Consider the following 16,880-nt stretch of genomic DNA (forward strand, 5'->3'; position numbering starts at 1 on the left):
ATATAACAGGAACACAAAAAACAATGTGCTAAATGTACATAACTATACACAAAAAATAAATAAATGGGACACTACTAAACGCAGTCAGCAAAACTACCAAAAACAAACAGTGGTATGTCAGTAACTGAAGGTGTAACAGAAAAACACGGTTCACTATTATGGAGGGTAGAGAAATGAAACTATACACACACATACTATACACTACGGGTGGGGGGTGGGTTGGATAACGGGAAACACACACACAGAGATAGGAGCCGCACTACACAAAAACGTACGTCTCGAGAGGCATTTTAGAGATCACGAGATAGAGGGCAGAGTTAGTGTTTGAAGGAATGTTAGTTAACAGGGAGATGTTGGTGTGTGTGTGTGCTTACGTCACTATATTAGCTATATTCGGGCTATATTATTTATATATATATTGTTTCGTACAGGCATATGAGGAAGGCATTGGCTAGCACATGTGTGTGTGTGTGTATGTATTTGTGTTTGTGTGTGTGTATGTAATAGAATGGTTCATTGGTGCATCACGTCAGTAGTGTAATACCGTTTTCGCGCCACGCAAAGTGTTTGCTTCTGTTACAACTGTTTTATCTGTTTTGTTAAGGAAGTACGTTGGTAGTTGAAGTTGGTTGTTTTTTTTTTCAAAACTTAAAAAAAAAAGGAACAAAAAAAAACACGATCAAACAACAAACAAATACAGTAACTCTTGTACCAACATCATGTCGAGAAGGTAGTGAAGAAACGTTAAGGAAATGGAAGGAAAACAAAGGCCTTATACTCCTTAAAAGAACAAAAGAAGAAGAAAACAGCTTACTGGTACGGGCGGGGGGCCAAGGATGAAACAAGAAATATAGTAGAACAATGAATATAAAACAAACAAACAAAAACACTGTAAATACATGTACAGCTGTTAAAAAAGGGGCGGGGGTAAATACATTGAGGTAAAAATAAGAGCAATAAAGAAGAAGGAAAACAAGAAATAGGTAAATCATACACAAAACAACACATCCCCACAGAAAAGATAGGAAAGAGTCGGTTATACAACACAGAACACTCGAACCCCGTTGGGTTGGTAGATGTTCGAGACCGTTCCGACCGCGAACCCACAGTGGAAATGGGGACCGTAGTAGCAATAGTAGTAGTAGAAGTAGAAGTAGTAATAGTACAAGGATTTTGGGGTGAACAGAAAAAAAAAACGAAAAAGAAAGAACAGTTTCGTCCTGTTGGCGGATCGCTTCTCCACCGGCGATCCGGCGTGAGTTGTTGTGTCGGTGTGTACCTGTCCGGTGCCTCCTCGCTTCCTCCTATACTTGTATATTTATGTCTATTATCCCACCTAAACGTCACCACCGATACGGACGGGGGCGAGGTGTTCTGTATGTCGACCATCGGACCCGAGCTGCTGCTGTGCGCTCCGTTTGCCGTCACGGCACTGGTTTCGCTGGCGGTGCCACCACCACCAACCGTTTGCGAGTGCGCTTGGTTCGCTTTTTGGACGTCTATAAGAATGTAGGGAACAGAAGAACGTGAGCATAGTGTTTCCCGGACAAAATCAGCGCCTGTATACTCACTGGCTGGATGGTAGGTGTTGACGATCCGTAACGAATCCATGTACTTGCGCAGCTGCTGCTCGACCTCGCTCTTGGTAATGCCGTCGATCACAAACACGTCCACCATGTCGTCCGTCAGCAGCTGACACGAATAGCCTATGTTTATTGCCGTTTCTGAGGGGAAACAACGTGCATTAGCAATGGTTAATGCTGTGTGAGTGTGATGGACAACAGCATGCGCGTACCTTGCTTGTCGCCCGTAAGTACCCAAATCTTAATGCCGGCCAGCTGTAGGTTCGCGATCGTCTGGGGCACACCGTCCTGTAGCTTATCCTCTATAGCCGTCACACCGACCAGCTGCATATCACATTCGATCTCTTCGTAGATTGCACCTAACTTATCCTCCCTACCGTCTAAAGATAAGGCAGCTTCTCTCTGTCGCACCAGCCAGGACTCGTAGAACTCCTTCGTGAGGCGCCGCTCGGCGAGCACCAGCGTGCGCAAACCTTCGCCGGCAAATTTCTGCCGAAAGAGAGAAAAAAAAACCAAGCGTCAATTTACAAGCAAGAATTGGCACCACGAGAATCAACTCACGTTTAAATGTTCCTGCGTGCGAGCCTTCAGGTCGTGCTGGTTCGGTCCTAGCCTATCGTATATCACACTATCGGCGCCCTTACAGTACAGGATGATGGAGTTGTTGCGACGTAACACGACCGACATTCGCTTTCTAACGTTATTAAAATCTAATATACTTAACAGTTCATATTCCTAGGGGATGAGCATACAGTAAGTAGACGTAAGACGTAAGTGAGCATTACTATATTCCCGCCACTAAATCCTCTGTTAAACTTACCTCTGTTCGTCCCATGACCTCTATTGTTATACTGTTCGGTGCTCGTGATTTAAAAACAAATCCAAAATTACGCGCCGCCGACACGAGGGCTGCCTCGTCAGGACTTTGTGCTTGATAATCTAACCTGCAAGGTAGGAGGGAAGCGATCACTCGGTGAGAGAATTGTTGCAATAGCCGGTCACACACACACACACAAACTTACTTGCCATTTTTCTCCTCCGCCATCACGGTATGGCAGAGGGCTAGCAAACGAAAAAAGTTATGCGCGTGCTCCTCGTCCGCCCGCACGGCATCCAGCAGCCCCTGGTCGTACCACCGGAACTCGGGCTCGTACTCCGGATTGAAGGAAAAGTCTACCGACTCCATCACCTGCATTAATGGGTTGGGGGGGGGGGGGGAAAGGGGGAGGCGGCGTGTGGTGTTGTTGGCGTTTGTTTGTTATGGTGTCCACCCCCCAATGAATCGTTGGGAAGAGAAACGATGAGAAACGAACACGTGGTTTGTTGCAGGGAAGACACATGGTTGGACAAATGTTTGAGACATTTCGGTGCAGAGAGTGGTGGTGACACGAGTAGCATTAGTAGATGTGGGATGAGAAAGAATCGAAAGAATTGTAAAGGAAAAAGAAACTGTAAGCATAATTGTACCGAGCATATACGCGCTGCATACACGTTGCGCAAATTAACGGAACGCAACGGAAAGTGTGCGCAACAAACTTCAACTGATGAGCTTCTAGTAGTTCCGAATTTCAGTAAGGTATGTTTGTTTGTTTAATTTTGATTTATCGCTTTTTATATGAGATAACGTTTAAATTCTACTTCAAAACATGCGGTGCTGTACTTCGATAATAAAAGCACTAAAGCAAACTCCTGATCATATGTAGTTAAAAGTTGTGCAAGATAAGTAAAATAAAAGGACGAATAAAACTGTTTTTGACGTTGAATAAAAAGGCTCATAACAAGAAGTAAACAAAAACAAGGCGCACTGTCTAAACAATGACATAACTCACCACACTATATGAAGAAACCTAAATTGAAAAATGAAATTGAAAAGTCGTTACAAACAATTGAAAACATTAACGAAACACGGTGGCTTAAATAACAGATTATTATAGAGATCATTAAACAGTGAAAACATATAATTTCGCAAAGCAATGCGCAAACTTGTAACGGCGTGTACGATTTATCCTCTCTGCTCATCAAGAGTGCTTTAGTGCAATTATTAGCGATACTAGTGATGAAACGTGAACGAAAATTTGCATTGTTTGCTATCTTTATGATAATAAAAATGCTTAAAATTGCTGCAAAACGCAGCGCAAATTACTAAAAGCGCAAGCTTTTTTATAATAATATTAATAATTAAGATGACATAATAAAGAAAACTGTCCGCAAACAAGCGTGAGTACGGTATTACAAACGAAATCATGCATACATGCAGTCCTTCTTGCGTATTGTTCCCACTTGGTGGTACGTCCGTAGTTGACTGCGCCGGGATATGGGTTTTTGGTTGTTGTGGTGGTGTTGGTGGTGTTGGTGGTATTGGTGTGGTGACTTGCTTAGTCGTAGTGGAGGATATGGACGTCTGCGTTTCTTGGCTATTACTGTGCTGACTGAATCTAACATGTAGTGAAGGTGGATGCTTTTTGTTTGGGGTCTGAACTGGCTGTTCGGTGGTGATCGTGGTGGTGGTGGTGGGCTGAGGTGTGCTGCGACCTGGCGGCTCTTCAGCGTTTAACAAAAGCGATGTGTTACTGTTGAATGTAGGCTACAAGCATATCAATCGCGCAGGAATTAGGGTTAAAAAATAGAACAGAAAAAGAGAAAGAAAGATAAAGAAAAAAAAAAACATATAAGAGACACAACAAAACGCAGCAAAAACAGCAACATATAAATATTATGATAAAGAGAACAAGAAGATGCACGTTGTAAAATTAATTAATGGTTAAAAGATAGAAAAATAGAAAAACAAATTAAATGTATATGTAACGAACAGTACGTAATATATAACAGAAACAGCAACAAAAAAAGTATGGTAAAGAGAATAAGAATATGCACGAATTACAATGAAACAATACATGGTTAACAAATAAGATAAAAGAAAAGAATAATGAAACGTTCATATTAAGAACAGTACGTAATATAAGTTGAAAAGAGTAGAAAAAACGAACAATGGGTAAAAATACGAGTGTAATGAGCAGGAGAAACACACATACCACGCAGAAAAAGGGGTAGAAGAAGAAAGAAAGAGTATAAGAAAGTTGTTGAAAACAGTTATAAATTGTCACACGTTGTAAAAAACAAAATAACACGCACAAAAAGAGAGACAGCGTTCTGCTAAAACGTCTCTAAAACTACAGAAATATCACCAAACAGTTATTAAACACACACACACATATAGGACGACACGAAGAAAGTGAATGGGATAATAGAATAGAAAAAAAACGGTACAATTGAAAATATTCATTGAAAGGACTGGGGGCACCGCTCGTTGGGGCTATCCCCCTATAATAGAAAGTGTTAGAAAATGGATTAAGGGAGCGCGCGAAGCATTTTGCGCTTGCTGTGGCAGCATTGAAACTACACTACATTAGTATTAAAAAAAAACTATGGGTTGAATGTCGGACACCGCTTAAATTCGGGACAAGGGTTGTTGAAATGGTGCTTGATGCTTCAACACACCTTTCACCGAAGCGAGCGACGACAAACGAGACATGAAACAGGATGGAGATCGTTCCAATATGGAGTTACAGGGGAGTTGCGAAAAACGGCTGTGTGTACAACACTACTGCAAGCCATCAAATCGGTTCTACTTAGGTGGAGCAGGAAGAAGGACGACAAAAACGTATAAACCACGCGCGGTTCCGACCCGGGACAGGCAAACGTACCTCCGACAGTTCGACTGTTTCGCCCGTACGCACATCAACCACATCGCCATAGGCACGGCCGGCAATGCTGCACTTGTTGAACGTCATAATGTTCTGCGTCAGGGTGCCCGTTTTGTCCGAGAAGATGTACTGTATCTGGCCCAGCTCCTCGTTCAGCGTGGTGGTGCGCGCTTTCGCGTGAGTTTTCGTCTTGTCGTAGTACATCTTTTCATCCCAGTTGATAAGGAAGGATTGCGCGAACCGGATCACCTGCAACGAGAGAGAGAGAGTGTGTGTGAGAAGGGGAACCGCGTTAGGTGTGCCATGTTGATGTGGATGGGCTTTCACGGCCAGCTCGTACCTCTACCGACACGTATAAAGATATTGGCACCACTGTGTTCAGTACGATTGCGTAGGAAAAAAAGACTAGACACCCGATACTGATTGCACCTTGCAGATAATCCTTCGGGATTATCCGTTCCCATGGCAGATAAATCTAGAAGGAAAGTAGTAATGGAAAAAAGCATTTTATTAGTGTGTGTTTCGATATGAGAAAAGAGCGTTTTTTTTTTGGGGAGCGAAAGCTTACTTGAAATTTGTATCCTACTAACGCCTCCCATATTGCGGATGCAATCGTGCAGAAACCGCATATCGATAAGAGAAAGAAAACTATCTGCAAATAAGAAGAGAGAGTGAGAGAAGAAAAATATTATTAGTAAAAAAAATCTTCTAGACAGGAGATTTATGAATATTAAAATGACCGATTCACCGTTTCGTCTTTCTAAATAAACCGCTCGTGCTGAATGAATGTAAGACATTGACGATCACTTCAATCTATGACCCATTAATCTACATGGTTGCGCTAATTATTCAAGAAGCCCGTTAAAACCCATTCACCACGCAACAACTTCCGGGACAGATGTCGATTTCTATCAACAACAAATGCTTCGCATTCATCGTTCGAAACGATGATGATACGCGAGATAAATATGCTTCATTGATTGCCAACGGCAGCCAAGTGGGAGGCAAATCAACGAACGACCTGATAGTTCGCGGAATGCTGATCGATTACCGTCATTCAGAGCTCAATCGCGCGTTCGACTGCTGACAAAAAGCAGAAAAAAGGCAACTACTACTGTGCCAAAGCACGACCGCCAGCAACAACAAGGCACATAAATATCTGCATTATTTATCGTTCAGAGCGTGAGTGGAGAGCTTCTAGGCGCGCGCGCGTCACTAGCAAAACACGGACCACCCACCGGAGATGCATCACGGGGTTTACGGGTGAGATCGTTTCTGGAGTCGACGGCAGATGCCATCTACTCGATGGGGAAGAATTTTTCCATTAGCCACGTTGTTGTCGTCGTTGTCGTCGTCGCAAACATGCACAGCCTCAACCATTCTCCCACCCATTCAACCGTTTCTTCGTTGTTTGTCTACTTACTCCTATGATTATAAAATTTAATAGCCTATCGATGGTCGTCCGTTTGAATTTGGTCTTGCCCGAGTTCTGCATCAGCTTCGTGTCCTTGCCGGCAAAGATGACGACACCGTAGCACCATTGCGTGTTGCGTATGATGCACCCGCGCAGCAGGATCTTGTCGTTGTCGAGCGGGTAGCGCTGGTTCTTCCACGTGAGCGTTCCCTCGAACTTGTTCAGCAGATTGTTCGGCGGTTCGCACACGATCTCGCCGTTAAACTTCCACAGCAGATCCTCCTGCTGGCCCAGTGCGGCCGTCTCGGGCAGGCACTGCTTGATCTTGAGGTTCGTTTCCCCGTCCAGCTCGGCCGTCTCGATGAAGCACAGCCCGTTCGGTTCGCTCGACGACAGGAGCAGTATGTCCGCCGCCACGAACTGATCGTTGTCCATGCGGATAATGTCGCCGACCTGCACGCCGGACCACCGTTCGTCCACCAGCTTCCCGTGCCGGAGCGCTTTCGAGCGCCGATTGTTAACTTGCGAGTCGGACATGTGTCTTTGCTGTTTGGTGGGAAGGTAGGGTAAAGGGCACGGCACAGCGTTAGAGCGAGGGGTTTTGAGTGAGCGCGACATCCACAACATTACTTACGAAATCATCGTACGCATCCTTGATGGCAGTCAGCATGAGCACACCGATCAGTGGAATGGCGGTGGTGACGGGCGTCAGTGACGAGATCGCCGGTATCAGCTGGAGAATTAATAGACACAGAAAGTAAAAGTTGGCAAGACGTTGGAACTGCTCCAGCAGGTTCAAAGGCAGAAATGTTAATATCGAATATTTGGACGTTTTGATGTAGTTGTTCTGCGAAAAAAAGAAAGTGTAGGAAAATGGAATCAAAGAACCATGACAGAGTGTGATTCATTCATGTTGGAATACTTGTTCTGAATGAGCGAGATTAATAATTGCTGTCAATATGTGAAAAGAACCGTAGAGAGCTTAATTAACTCATTTGGGAATGAACTCTTAATGGCGAGTAGTAACTGAGCGCCAGGGAATTAATGAGTTAAAGAGTTAATCCTTTCCAGAGTTGTATCTCAATGAGTGATTTAACTTTCTGAGTCAGTCAGTAGCTCACTCAAAGAGAACTTAGCTCAATTATAAATTATTGAACTCTTTTGAACGTTAAATCTCAATTTAACACTGTACGCCGACTAGTAAGACACTTGCTGGTTATTAAACCTTTCATAAGTAAAATAACTCTTTAGAGAGTAAAAAGTGATTTAGATTAGATAATTAAATCATTAATCATCTTACATTCGTACTTGAAGTCTTGTTGTATGTATTAGCTCTCGACGACGACAAGTAACTCACTCGCAGTGAGTTACACCGTTAAAAGAGTTGAATAACTCTTTTGAGAGTTTAACCTCAATGAAACGATCTAACTCTCCCGATTAGTTCTTTTAATACGGTTCATTCGTGAGTTAAATAACTCTTTCGAGAGTTCAATCTCGATGCTTCAGTTCTTTCGGATCACTAGCTATACTCAGTAATAGTAGATTTTTTCGTGAATCATAGAGAGTGACCTCATCAGCCTAACTCATTCACTTGGACTCAATTCTCGCTACTGAGTGCTTATTTTCATATTTACTAACGGCAGCAAAAGCTACCGCCTGTGGACAATGTGGTACTTACAGCGTATTTGAATTGTGTATTGTATTCTCGATCGTTGGCTCGTATTCGTCGCTCATTTTCTATAAAAAAAGATAAACACAGCATTAGAAACTAATTTACGAATGCCTGTACGTCATCGATTAAAGCAAAACTGGATGCGTGTATGAATTCTATGAATTAAAACGAAATTAAACAAGGTAAATCACGGTTTTTCGTTAGTGAAGTTAGAACTTGTTATGCAGAAAGCTCGTACCATGATGAGTGCGATGCGATGAGTGACTAATGAGATGAATCACACAAACACAGCGCAGGCTTAAGTCGATATGATTGATGCGGGAAGCGAGTTAGAGTGAAAGGCAATGGAAGCGAGTTAGTGGTGCATAAATGGTGCATTGAACACTGACACAACAAACGGAGTGCGGAGTTCATGAAAGGTAGTGCTGCCGTGCAAGCGCAAGCATGCTGGGTGGTGTTTGGGTACCCCCGGTGAGTGGATGACCAGAATGAGCAAGATGAAGCCAGATGAGGTGTGTCTGTGTGTGTAGGTGGGCATGCTCAATTTTACCCCCAAAAATCGACCGCAGTCGGCTGGCTCCGTTCGATATGTAAGATTGTCCCCGATCGAAGGATGACTTCGTTTCGCTTCGGTGGATCATCACCGGGACCGGTTTGCCGCCCGGCGGCTTGTTGGTGTTCCACATGCCCAGCCTCCCCAGCACCGACACGATCGAGGCCCGCAAACCGTGCTGCGGTGCGGCATGCTGATGATGGCCACCCGTTCCCGACCCACCACCACCACCACCACCGAGACAGCCGGCCATCATACCGTCGTCGTCCGTGCCCCTGTCGTCCAGTGCGTCCAGGCCGCTGCTACCGTAACTCCCGTCATCGTCCGCCCCATCACCGTCGTCGTCGTCGTGGTGCAGTCGACCCCCGCCACCGCTGCGTCGTGAGCGTCGCCCCGTCGCGCCGAGACTTTCGCAACTTTCCAGCACCGGTGCATCGTCCAGCGTGTTGGAGCTGTCCTGCACGTGATAGTCGGCATCGATCGTGCCGCCCCGCCCGTACCCGCCATCGTCCCCGCCGCCATCGTCGTGCTGGTGCTCACCGGGGCTCGAGTAGAAGCTGACGTTCGGCTCGGACCGCTGCGGATGGAGCGGCCGGCTGCTCGCCGCTAGATTGTACAGGCTGCCGCAGCTCTGCGAGTTCGACTTGCGCCGCGTGCTGGTGCGATGGTGCCGGCGAAACCGTTTCCGCTTGGGCGGCGAGCCGGTTCGTGGCATCATCATGCTTCGATCGTCGCCCGACGCTTCGGTACCTGCTCTCGCGGTGGAGCTACTGCCGGCCAGGACGATCTCATGATGGTGCTGCTGCGGGTGCTGCTGCTGCTGTCGACGGACGATCGTCGCGGTGGGCAGTCGGCGGCAGCCGCGAACCGTACGCGTACCGTACGGTCGACCGGCGAGATCCTGCTGCTCATCGTCGTCATCGCTCGAGTCCTGTCGGATCTCGAGGATTTCCAGCTCGACCGAATCGGTGGTGGCGTGCGAGATAGGCATGCTCGCGTGGTCTCGATCACGGGCACGATCACTATAACCGCTGCTGCTGGTGGTGCTGCTGCTGCTGTACCGTGGTGGGACGGCAACCGTCTACCATCGTACCACCGCGGGGTGCTGAATGAGCGTGTGGCGTGTGGCGTCACCCTTCGGTCTTCGGACACTAGACTAGCAGACACTTTAGACTTTTCGCTGCGATTGATCACAGTCACGGTCCGGGCATATTGCCCCGCCTTTTAGTGCATCGTAACCGTTACAAACTTGGCGCTGGTGTGCTTTTGTAGTCTTCCCTTCACTTCTGCATCTAAGCAACCATCGTATAGCAGCAACACGAGAACCAATTTTACACGTCAATTAAATCACTTGCCACCAGTACCAGCTCTTCGTCTATATTGCACTGACACACACACATACGCGCCTGGAACGGGTGAGAGGAGAAGGACACACACGCACACACACACACACATATTCATAAGAAATGCAGAATCACTTTGATTATTACCCAATCAAAAACCCATCCATTCATCGATCTATTCAGCGCGTTCCAAAGGTTCGTCGCCTGCTTCGAGCGTGGGTCATCCCATCCTCCGGAGGGGTCGTCTCCGTGTCGCTAGAGGTCAAGCACACACAACGCCACGGTCCACGAGGGCGGAGGCGAACGATACTTTATTTCAACTGACAACCCCCCCCCCCTCTTCTGTTTCCCGCTGGCGCCAGTCATTGTTTAATTGGCTTAATTAAAGAGAAATCCGTAATGGGGCGTTGAAAATTGACAATTTGTCCCCGGGAGTGCCGGGAGCGCCGTCTGGCGTCAACGGACTTGTCTGATGTCACGACGGCCGGCGGCAGGTGTCAAAAAGGGCAACCCGGGGGGCAGAGCACTTTCTTCCAACAATCAACCCCTCGCAATGGATTGATGTTTGGAAGTGGGATGGATGGATGTCGAAGAGCTTCCTTCTCCGTTTCCAAGGTAACGACGAACCCCCGGGATTGCAATCTCAGTTGTTTTTGCGAGGAGCAGCAAAGTTGATGGTGTTTTAGGGCATTGTTTCTCGGAACGGGGCGGCTATATTTGGAATGGTTGTTTCGCAGGCTTGCGCTCCACTTGTTTTGAACCAATATTGTCTATTGAAGCATTCCGAAGCATCTTTAAGTTCGTTCACGGCCGGGTACAACAACCAGTGCTGCAAAATGTCATGACTATCACGAGATTTTCACCAACGAAAACAATCAACATATCCGTGGTAGCTTGATGTTCATTGTTGATGGTCAATAAAAGTGCTTCATGACATGCTGAACACGACATGTGAATTCTTGAGTCCAACGCGATACTCTGACTGACAAGCTTAGCTTACTGCCCGCATAAGCATAATCATGACTATTGCTGGCTGTGTACTGTGCTGCCAAATATCACTGTTTCAGTCACCAACGCTCATGACTGAAACGAACATCAAATCAGCTCACGTACACAAGTGCGATGATCAGACGCAAGATGAACATAGTCGTTGTGACGTGTGACCAGATTGGTGACATTGCAGCAACCACCTCTTGGTCGGTCACTTTGACGTGACTTTGTTTATCTGTGATCAATTTCGAAATGTCACTGATTCTATCACGAGCACTCGTGATTGAAATGAAATTCATTTCGGTTCACGTACACATGTGCGATGATCAGAAGTAAGACGCACATGGTCGTTGTGACGTCTGATCTGATTGATGATATTTTGGTAACCAACTCCTGGTCAATCAGTTTGTCGTGATTTTTTGGTATTTTATTATCGCGATAGACTTAGAATATACATGGCGCGGGCGAGTGGTGTAGCTCAGTTTACCCAGTCAACCTGCTTGTTTTTTGTTAAAAAAACATAAAAAACAAGTTGAATTGTGCTCAATTTTATTTTTATTTTAGTTTGGCATTAATCTGGCTGGAACAAACTGGATAATTTGATTCTATTTGGTGCAGCAGTATTATTGCGCTAGGCAAGTAGCTCTGTTTGCAAAATTGGGCTACTTTCTGTCACGCGCGACGCTGCCGCCCTATGTCTTTTTGAACGGTAACGGAAAGACATCACTATGGAATAGTTTGGATTATTTCGTCAAAATTTTTTATTGTTCAATAGCATTTTATCTACACAATTTGATACATTATGTATGCCTGTGATTGTATTAACTGTTGGTTTTTACAATAACGAAATAATATGATCCAGTTTATACAAAAGTTGAAATTTATAAAAAATATAAATTTGACATTAATTAAATCGAAATTTTGACGAGTAGACTTTAATTCTGTCCCATCGTTGAAACGGTAGCATCCTTTTGATGTAGTCGAACACTTCGCTGTTATCATTCATGTGGATTGGAAGTCCGTTATTGCGTGCCAAATTTTACTCTAAATTAAAAAAAAAAAACAAAAACAAAATGGAAGCCTCGGGAAGTGGTAGTGGACAGCCGAAGCGGAAAACGTATGCGAAGCGGAAAACGTATGCGTCTACTGCTTGGAAGTTATTGAAGCAGGTTGAAGATCGACTTGTGTGCAACATCGATCCACAAAATGGCTGCCAGTATGAGCAGGCGCATTATGAAGGAGGCAACTTCATACGCCATTTCCGGCTATGCCACGAAGAGCTGGCTCGGCTTCATGGGTTTTTCGACAAAGAAAACGAGCCACCCAAGCGCAAAAAAGTGATCGCTAAAAGATATGTTGCGATTGACCACGAAACTATGTTTCATGCTAGCGTTGATCTAGTCACAGTAAACAACCTCCCCTATAGTTGTTTCGAATGGCCTGCTTTCCGGAAGGTTTGGGGTGCGTGTTGTGATGCACTAGGCATAGTTATAAATCGCGAGAACATTAAAACACACGTCCGAGCGGTTGTGTCACGTGTAGTGGATAGTCTCGCCAACGAAATGCGCGAGAAACTTATATGTTTGAAGGTGGATTCCGCTGTACGTTATAACAGGCATGTACTAGGAGTGAATGCCCAATACGAGCTGGACGGTATAATGGTGTGTCGTACCTTGGGTAAGTAAGTCGATTAACAAAAAATGTGCATATATATATATATATATATATATATATATATATATATATATATATATATATATATATATATATATATATATATATATATATATATATATATATATATATATATATATATATAAACATATCTACACACATATATATATATATATACATATCTACACATATATATATATATGTTTATATATATATATATATATATATATATATATATATATATATATATATATATATATATATATATATATATATCTCTCTAAAGGTTCTGTTTAACTATAATTTTGTTATGTTATCATTGTTATTGTTATTTTACAGCAATGCTAGAAGTCAACGAAAGCCAGACCGCCAAATTCATTAAAAACAGAATCCTAGATGTGTTAAAACGCTACAAATTAAAGTTGGAACAGATTTTTTCGATTACAACCGACAATGGCGCAAATATGCTAGCAGCTGCCAAACAATTGCAACAACAGTTTGTTGCGGTTCAGGCGCAATTTCATGGGATGATCGACGATGAGGACACTACAGCTGAAGATAGCTTCATGGAAGCCTTAATGGGAGAGCTTTTTGAACAATTTACCATAACACGTTGTTCCATTCATACACTGCAGTTAGCTTTAAATGATGTTGTGAGAAATGAAGATGACTTCATTAGAACAATCACTAACATTGTGAAGCAATCGAGGAAAGTAAAATATAATCCCTTTTTCGACTGCCACAAGGAAAAGCGTCCTCCGCTGTGGTCGCCTACGCGTTGGGGTGGAAAATATAAAATGGTGCGGTTCATAGGCAAACGCGAGCAGTTTTTTACGACACTTGGAGAGCAGTACCCCGAACTAGGTAATTTTGTTAAATGTACTTTACCAAAATTAAAACTTTACCAAAATCACACTAAACACATCTGTCCACTTCGGATAGAAAACATTCTTCTTTACCACAACCAAAAATTGCACAGTTAATCTAGATCTTGAACACACACTACATACATTCAGCTGCACATCTGTTCACTTCGGATACAATCATTCATGTTTTCGTCATGCAGTGTAGTTCACTCTCTTACAAATAGTACCAACAATGTTACCCATCCCATCGATCATTTCAGAATTTTCCTTCTTCCTCGTGGTTTAAACCATTATCTATCCATTACAATTATTGAAATGTTATTATTTGTATTATGCCTTATATTTATTCAGATGTTAATTAGCAAAAATTCTAACTCTACTTTTTATTCCTACCCAGTGATTGATGATGAGTCATGGACCATAATTAAAGAATACGAGGAGGCCTTCAGACCTTTCTACAAGGTAACCAAGCTGATGCAAACTTTGCATCAGCCGTTTTCGAGTTCTACATCCAATGGCTAAATGGTGTTCGTGAACTAAAACTTTTGAAAAACAATCGGTTTGTGACACCGTTATCAAACGGTTTGATGAACCGGTTGAACCTCCTAAAAGACAGCCAATTATTCCGAGCCGCATTGTATTTGGATCCTAGATTCAATTTCTTGGATTCTAAAGTATTCAGTCTTGAGGAAAAGGAATCAACCCAGGTAAGGATGTAAGGAGACCGTCATACCGCTTTTTATATTGTTATGAATGTCTTCTGACAATAATATGTCCTAAGGACAACACATTTCACCAGTTAGATAAAAACTTCATTATTAACAAAGTATTGTTATTATCATTTTTCTACAGGAGTATTTGATGCGAATTTGGGAGAGAGTCCATGCGCTTTGCTCTGCTAATAATGCACCGTTTGAACTATCACCAGATAATTCCATCAATGAATCTGCAGCATCCGTAGTAGAGGATTTGGACGATTTCCTTACCGATATGTACGGTGGCACGCTGAGCACATTGACACATAACTCTAAAACTGTAGATAGTATTCGGCAGCAGATCAAAATGCTGGAAATTGAGCCTCGACAACCACACACGTGCGATGTATGGAAGCACTGGTTGGCCAGAAAGGCATCACACCCGGAGCTTTTTGCTGTGGCTATGGTGGTGCTTTCTGCGCCGTCAAACCAAGCATCGGTCGAAAGAGCGTTTAGCGCTTTGGCTCTTGTGCTTACGAGCCATCGAACTGGCATGGCTGATGATCTGTTGGAGAATACGTTGTTGGTTAAACTTAACCAGCCCATCGTTGAGAAAGTAATGCCAACGCTTTATCCTTGGAAGGACTTCAAGGAAAATATTAACCAATAATAGTGATCGAATTGATACCAGTTAGTATGACTAATTTATATGAACTCATGTGTATATAGTTATGAATATTTTAGCTTTATAGTTAGCACTTTATCAATATTTTATTAGCTTTCATGCCACCATTGAATTTTTACTGAAAAGTAGTATAGACTGTTATGAATTTTGATGTGTATATATTTATGAATTATATAGCTTTACTTAGTACTTTACCTTTTCCAGAGCGTTAGTACTCTACCAGTACCAGTTTATTAGTTTTGAAAACCTGAATTTCTATTTATTAGTATTACTAACTGTTATGAATTTAGATGTGTATTATTTCGTATGGTTATTGGTAGCTATTATACGAACTGATCTCTTATGTTGCACTATTTAAATAAAGAGAGATGAACTACAGACACATAATATAAGTATTGCTCATTTTTTGTTAACGTTTGATAGTAGTTTATAATCACCATTACTTCTGGATTTTTTTCTTTTCCACAGCTCAAAAAGTGATGTACATAATATAAGCAATTTAGCTCCCTAATTTGAAATTCCACCTTTTAACCTTCACCTGTATTATCCTGGACAGATATATTTTTCATTTAAATAATTAACTTGTTTGGATTACGTCCAAAAGTTTTACTTCACATCCTAGGAATGCTTTTAATTCAGTATACCAAAAATTGGGTTTCAGCATTTTTTTACACTATACGCTCGGTAATAAGTACCTTTCTAATCCACATGCTCGATAATCTGCACTCAATCAAGTGCGGATTACCGAGCGTATACTGTACAGGCGGTCACTTGATGAATTATTTGATATGATTCTCACTGAATATAACAATTTTAAATTTTTTGAAATAGTTTTTAACATTCGATCGAAACGGAAATTATTTGGCAATTTACAATTGATGTGTCAAATCAGTACAATTTGCTCAAAGCACTGTCAAATTTAGAAAACCGTGTATCTCCGAATCCGCGTATAAGAGGTACCGTGTATCTCGGGGACCGCCTGTACTGATCTACAGGCTGTTCCCGAGATACGCTATTAATGTGGACAGAAAAGAAACTTCATATCTCGATTTTCTGCGTAAGGGCGGTGGCAACGGTGATCGGATGCGATTTTATCGGATGAGATTTATATGGGATTTGACAGATAACGTCAGACGTGCGATTTCGTCGTCCGACGTTATCCGTCAAATCCCATATAAAAATTTGACAGGCCGTCCGATAAAATCGCATGCGAAAAAGCGTTGCCACCGCCCTAAGTCAAATCACGCGTCCTGTCAAAAAGTGATGTTTAAAATTGGTTATTAAAAACTGCTATGCAACCACTTGGTCTGCATACACTTTGATTCTAGATTTCACCACCTAATCTCTTTAATGCACCTTGCGGTAAATGTAAACAACACCTTGTTTTGTCATTTTTTTCTGCAGGTACTCGAATCTAATTCTAGCTTTGAGGCTAGAATAATCTAGACTGAAAATTGCAGGCTATTTATTTGTGTGGTTTTGTATGGAGTGTTTACATGATTTCAGCCTCCAACTTTCAAACTCCATACAAAAAGCTGACTAGAATCGTGATGGACCCCATTTCTGGATTTATAGCGGTTTCAATGTGTTATCAAAAATGCAATTTATACTGAACTTGAAGCGAATTGTAGTTGTTTGACATTTGATCTGTCTAATTAAGAAACCCGCGTATCTCCGAATGCTTGTATGTCGAGAACCGCG

At 43.0% G+C, this 16,880-nt stretch overlaps 1 protein-coding gene and 1 pseudogene across 9 annotated transcripts in view; one reads left to right on the forward strand and one right to left on the reverse strand.

Moving 5' to 3' along the window:
• LOC120896790 (phospholipid-transporting ATPase ID-like) overlaps window positions 1-16,880 on the reverse strand; it is a 30,683-nt gene that overhangs the window by 4,169 nt on the left and 9,634 nt on the right. For 4 of the 9 annotated variants that reach the window (XM_040301233.1, XM_040301232.1, XM_040301230.1 and 1 more), the window contains exons 2-15: window positions 8,924-10,332; window positions 8,380-8,438; window positions 7,336-7,548; window positions 6,711-7,247; window positions 5,856-5,939; window positions 5,628-5,762; window positions 5,288-5,536; window positions 3,835-4,167; window positions 2,606-2,772; window positions 2,404-2,527; window positions 2,145-2,318; window positions 1,796-2,072; window positions 1,572-1,724; window positions 1,280-1,499 (exon numbers count right to left, since the gene is read on the reverse strand). In XM_040301233.1, the coding sequence (XP_040157167.1) occupies window positions 1,280-1,499; window positions 1,572-1,724; window positions 1,796-2,072; window positions 2,145-2,318; window positions 2,404-2,527; window positions 2,606-2,772; window positions 3,835-4,167; window positions 5,288-5,536; window positions 5,628-5,762; window positions 5,856-5,939; window positions 6,711-7,247; window positions 7,336-7,548; window positions 8,380-8,438; window positions 8,924-9,917 (3,719 nt within the window). In that variant the 5' untranslated portion in view covers window positions 9,918-10,332. Of the gene's footprint in view, window positions 1-1,279; window positions 1,500-1,571; window positions 1,725-1,795; window positions 2,073-2,144; window positions 2,319-2,403; window positions 2,528-2,605; window positions 2,773-3,412; window positions 3,431-3,834; window positions 4,168-5,287; window positions 5,537-5,627; window positions 5,763-5,855; window positions 5,940-6,710; window positions 7,248-7,335; window positions 7,549-8,379; window positions 8,439-8,923; window positions 10,333-16,880 lie in introns of all 9 variants that reach the window. The other 5 variants (XM_040301237.1, XM_040301235.1, XM_040301234.1 and 2 more) reach the window with 5 other exon arrangements.
• LOC120897257 lies at window positions 12,333-16,019 on the forward strand (annotated as a pseudogene).

Source organism: Anopheles arabiensis, chromosome 2 (assembly GCF_016920715.1).
Source record: "Anopheles arabiensis isolate DONGOLA chromosome 2, AaraD3, whole genome shotgun sequence".
Lineage (NCBI taxonomy): Eukaryota > Metazoa > Arthropoda > Insecta > Diptera > Culicidae > Anopheles > Anopheles arabiensis.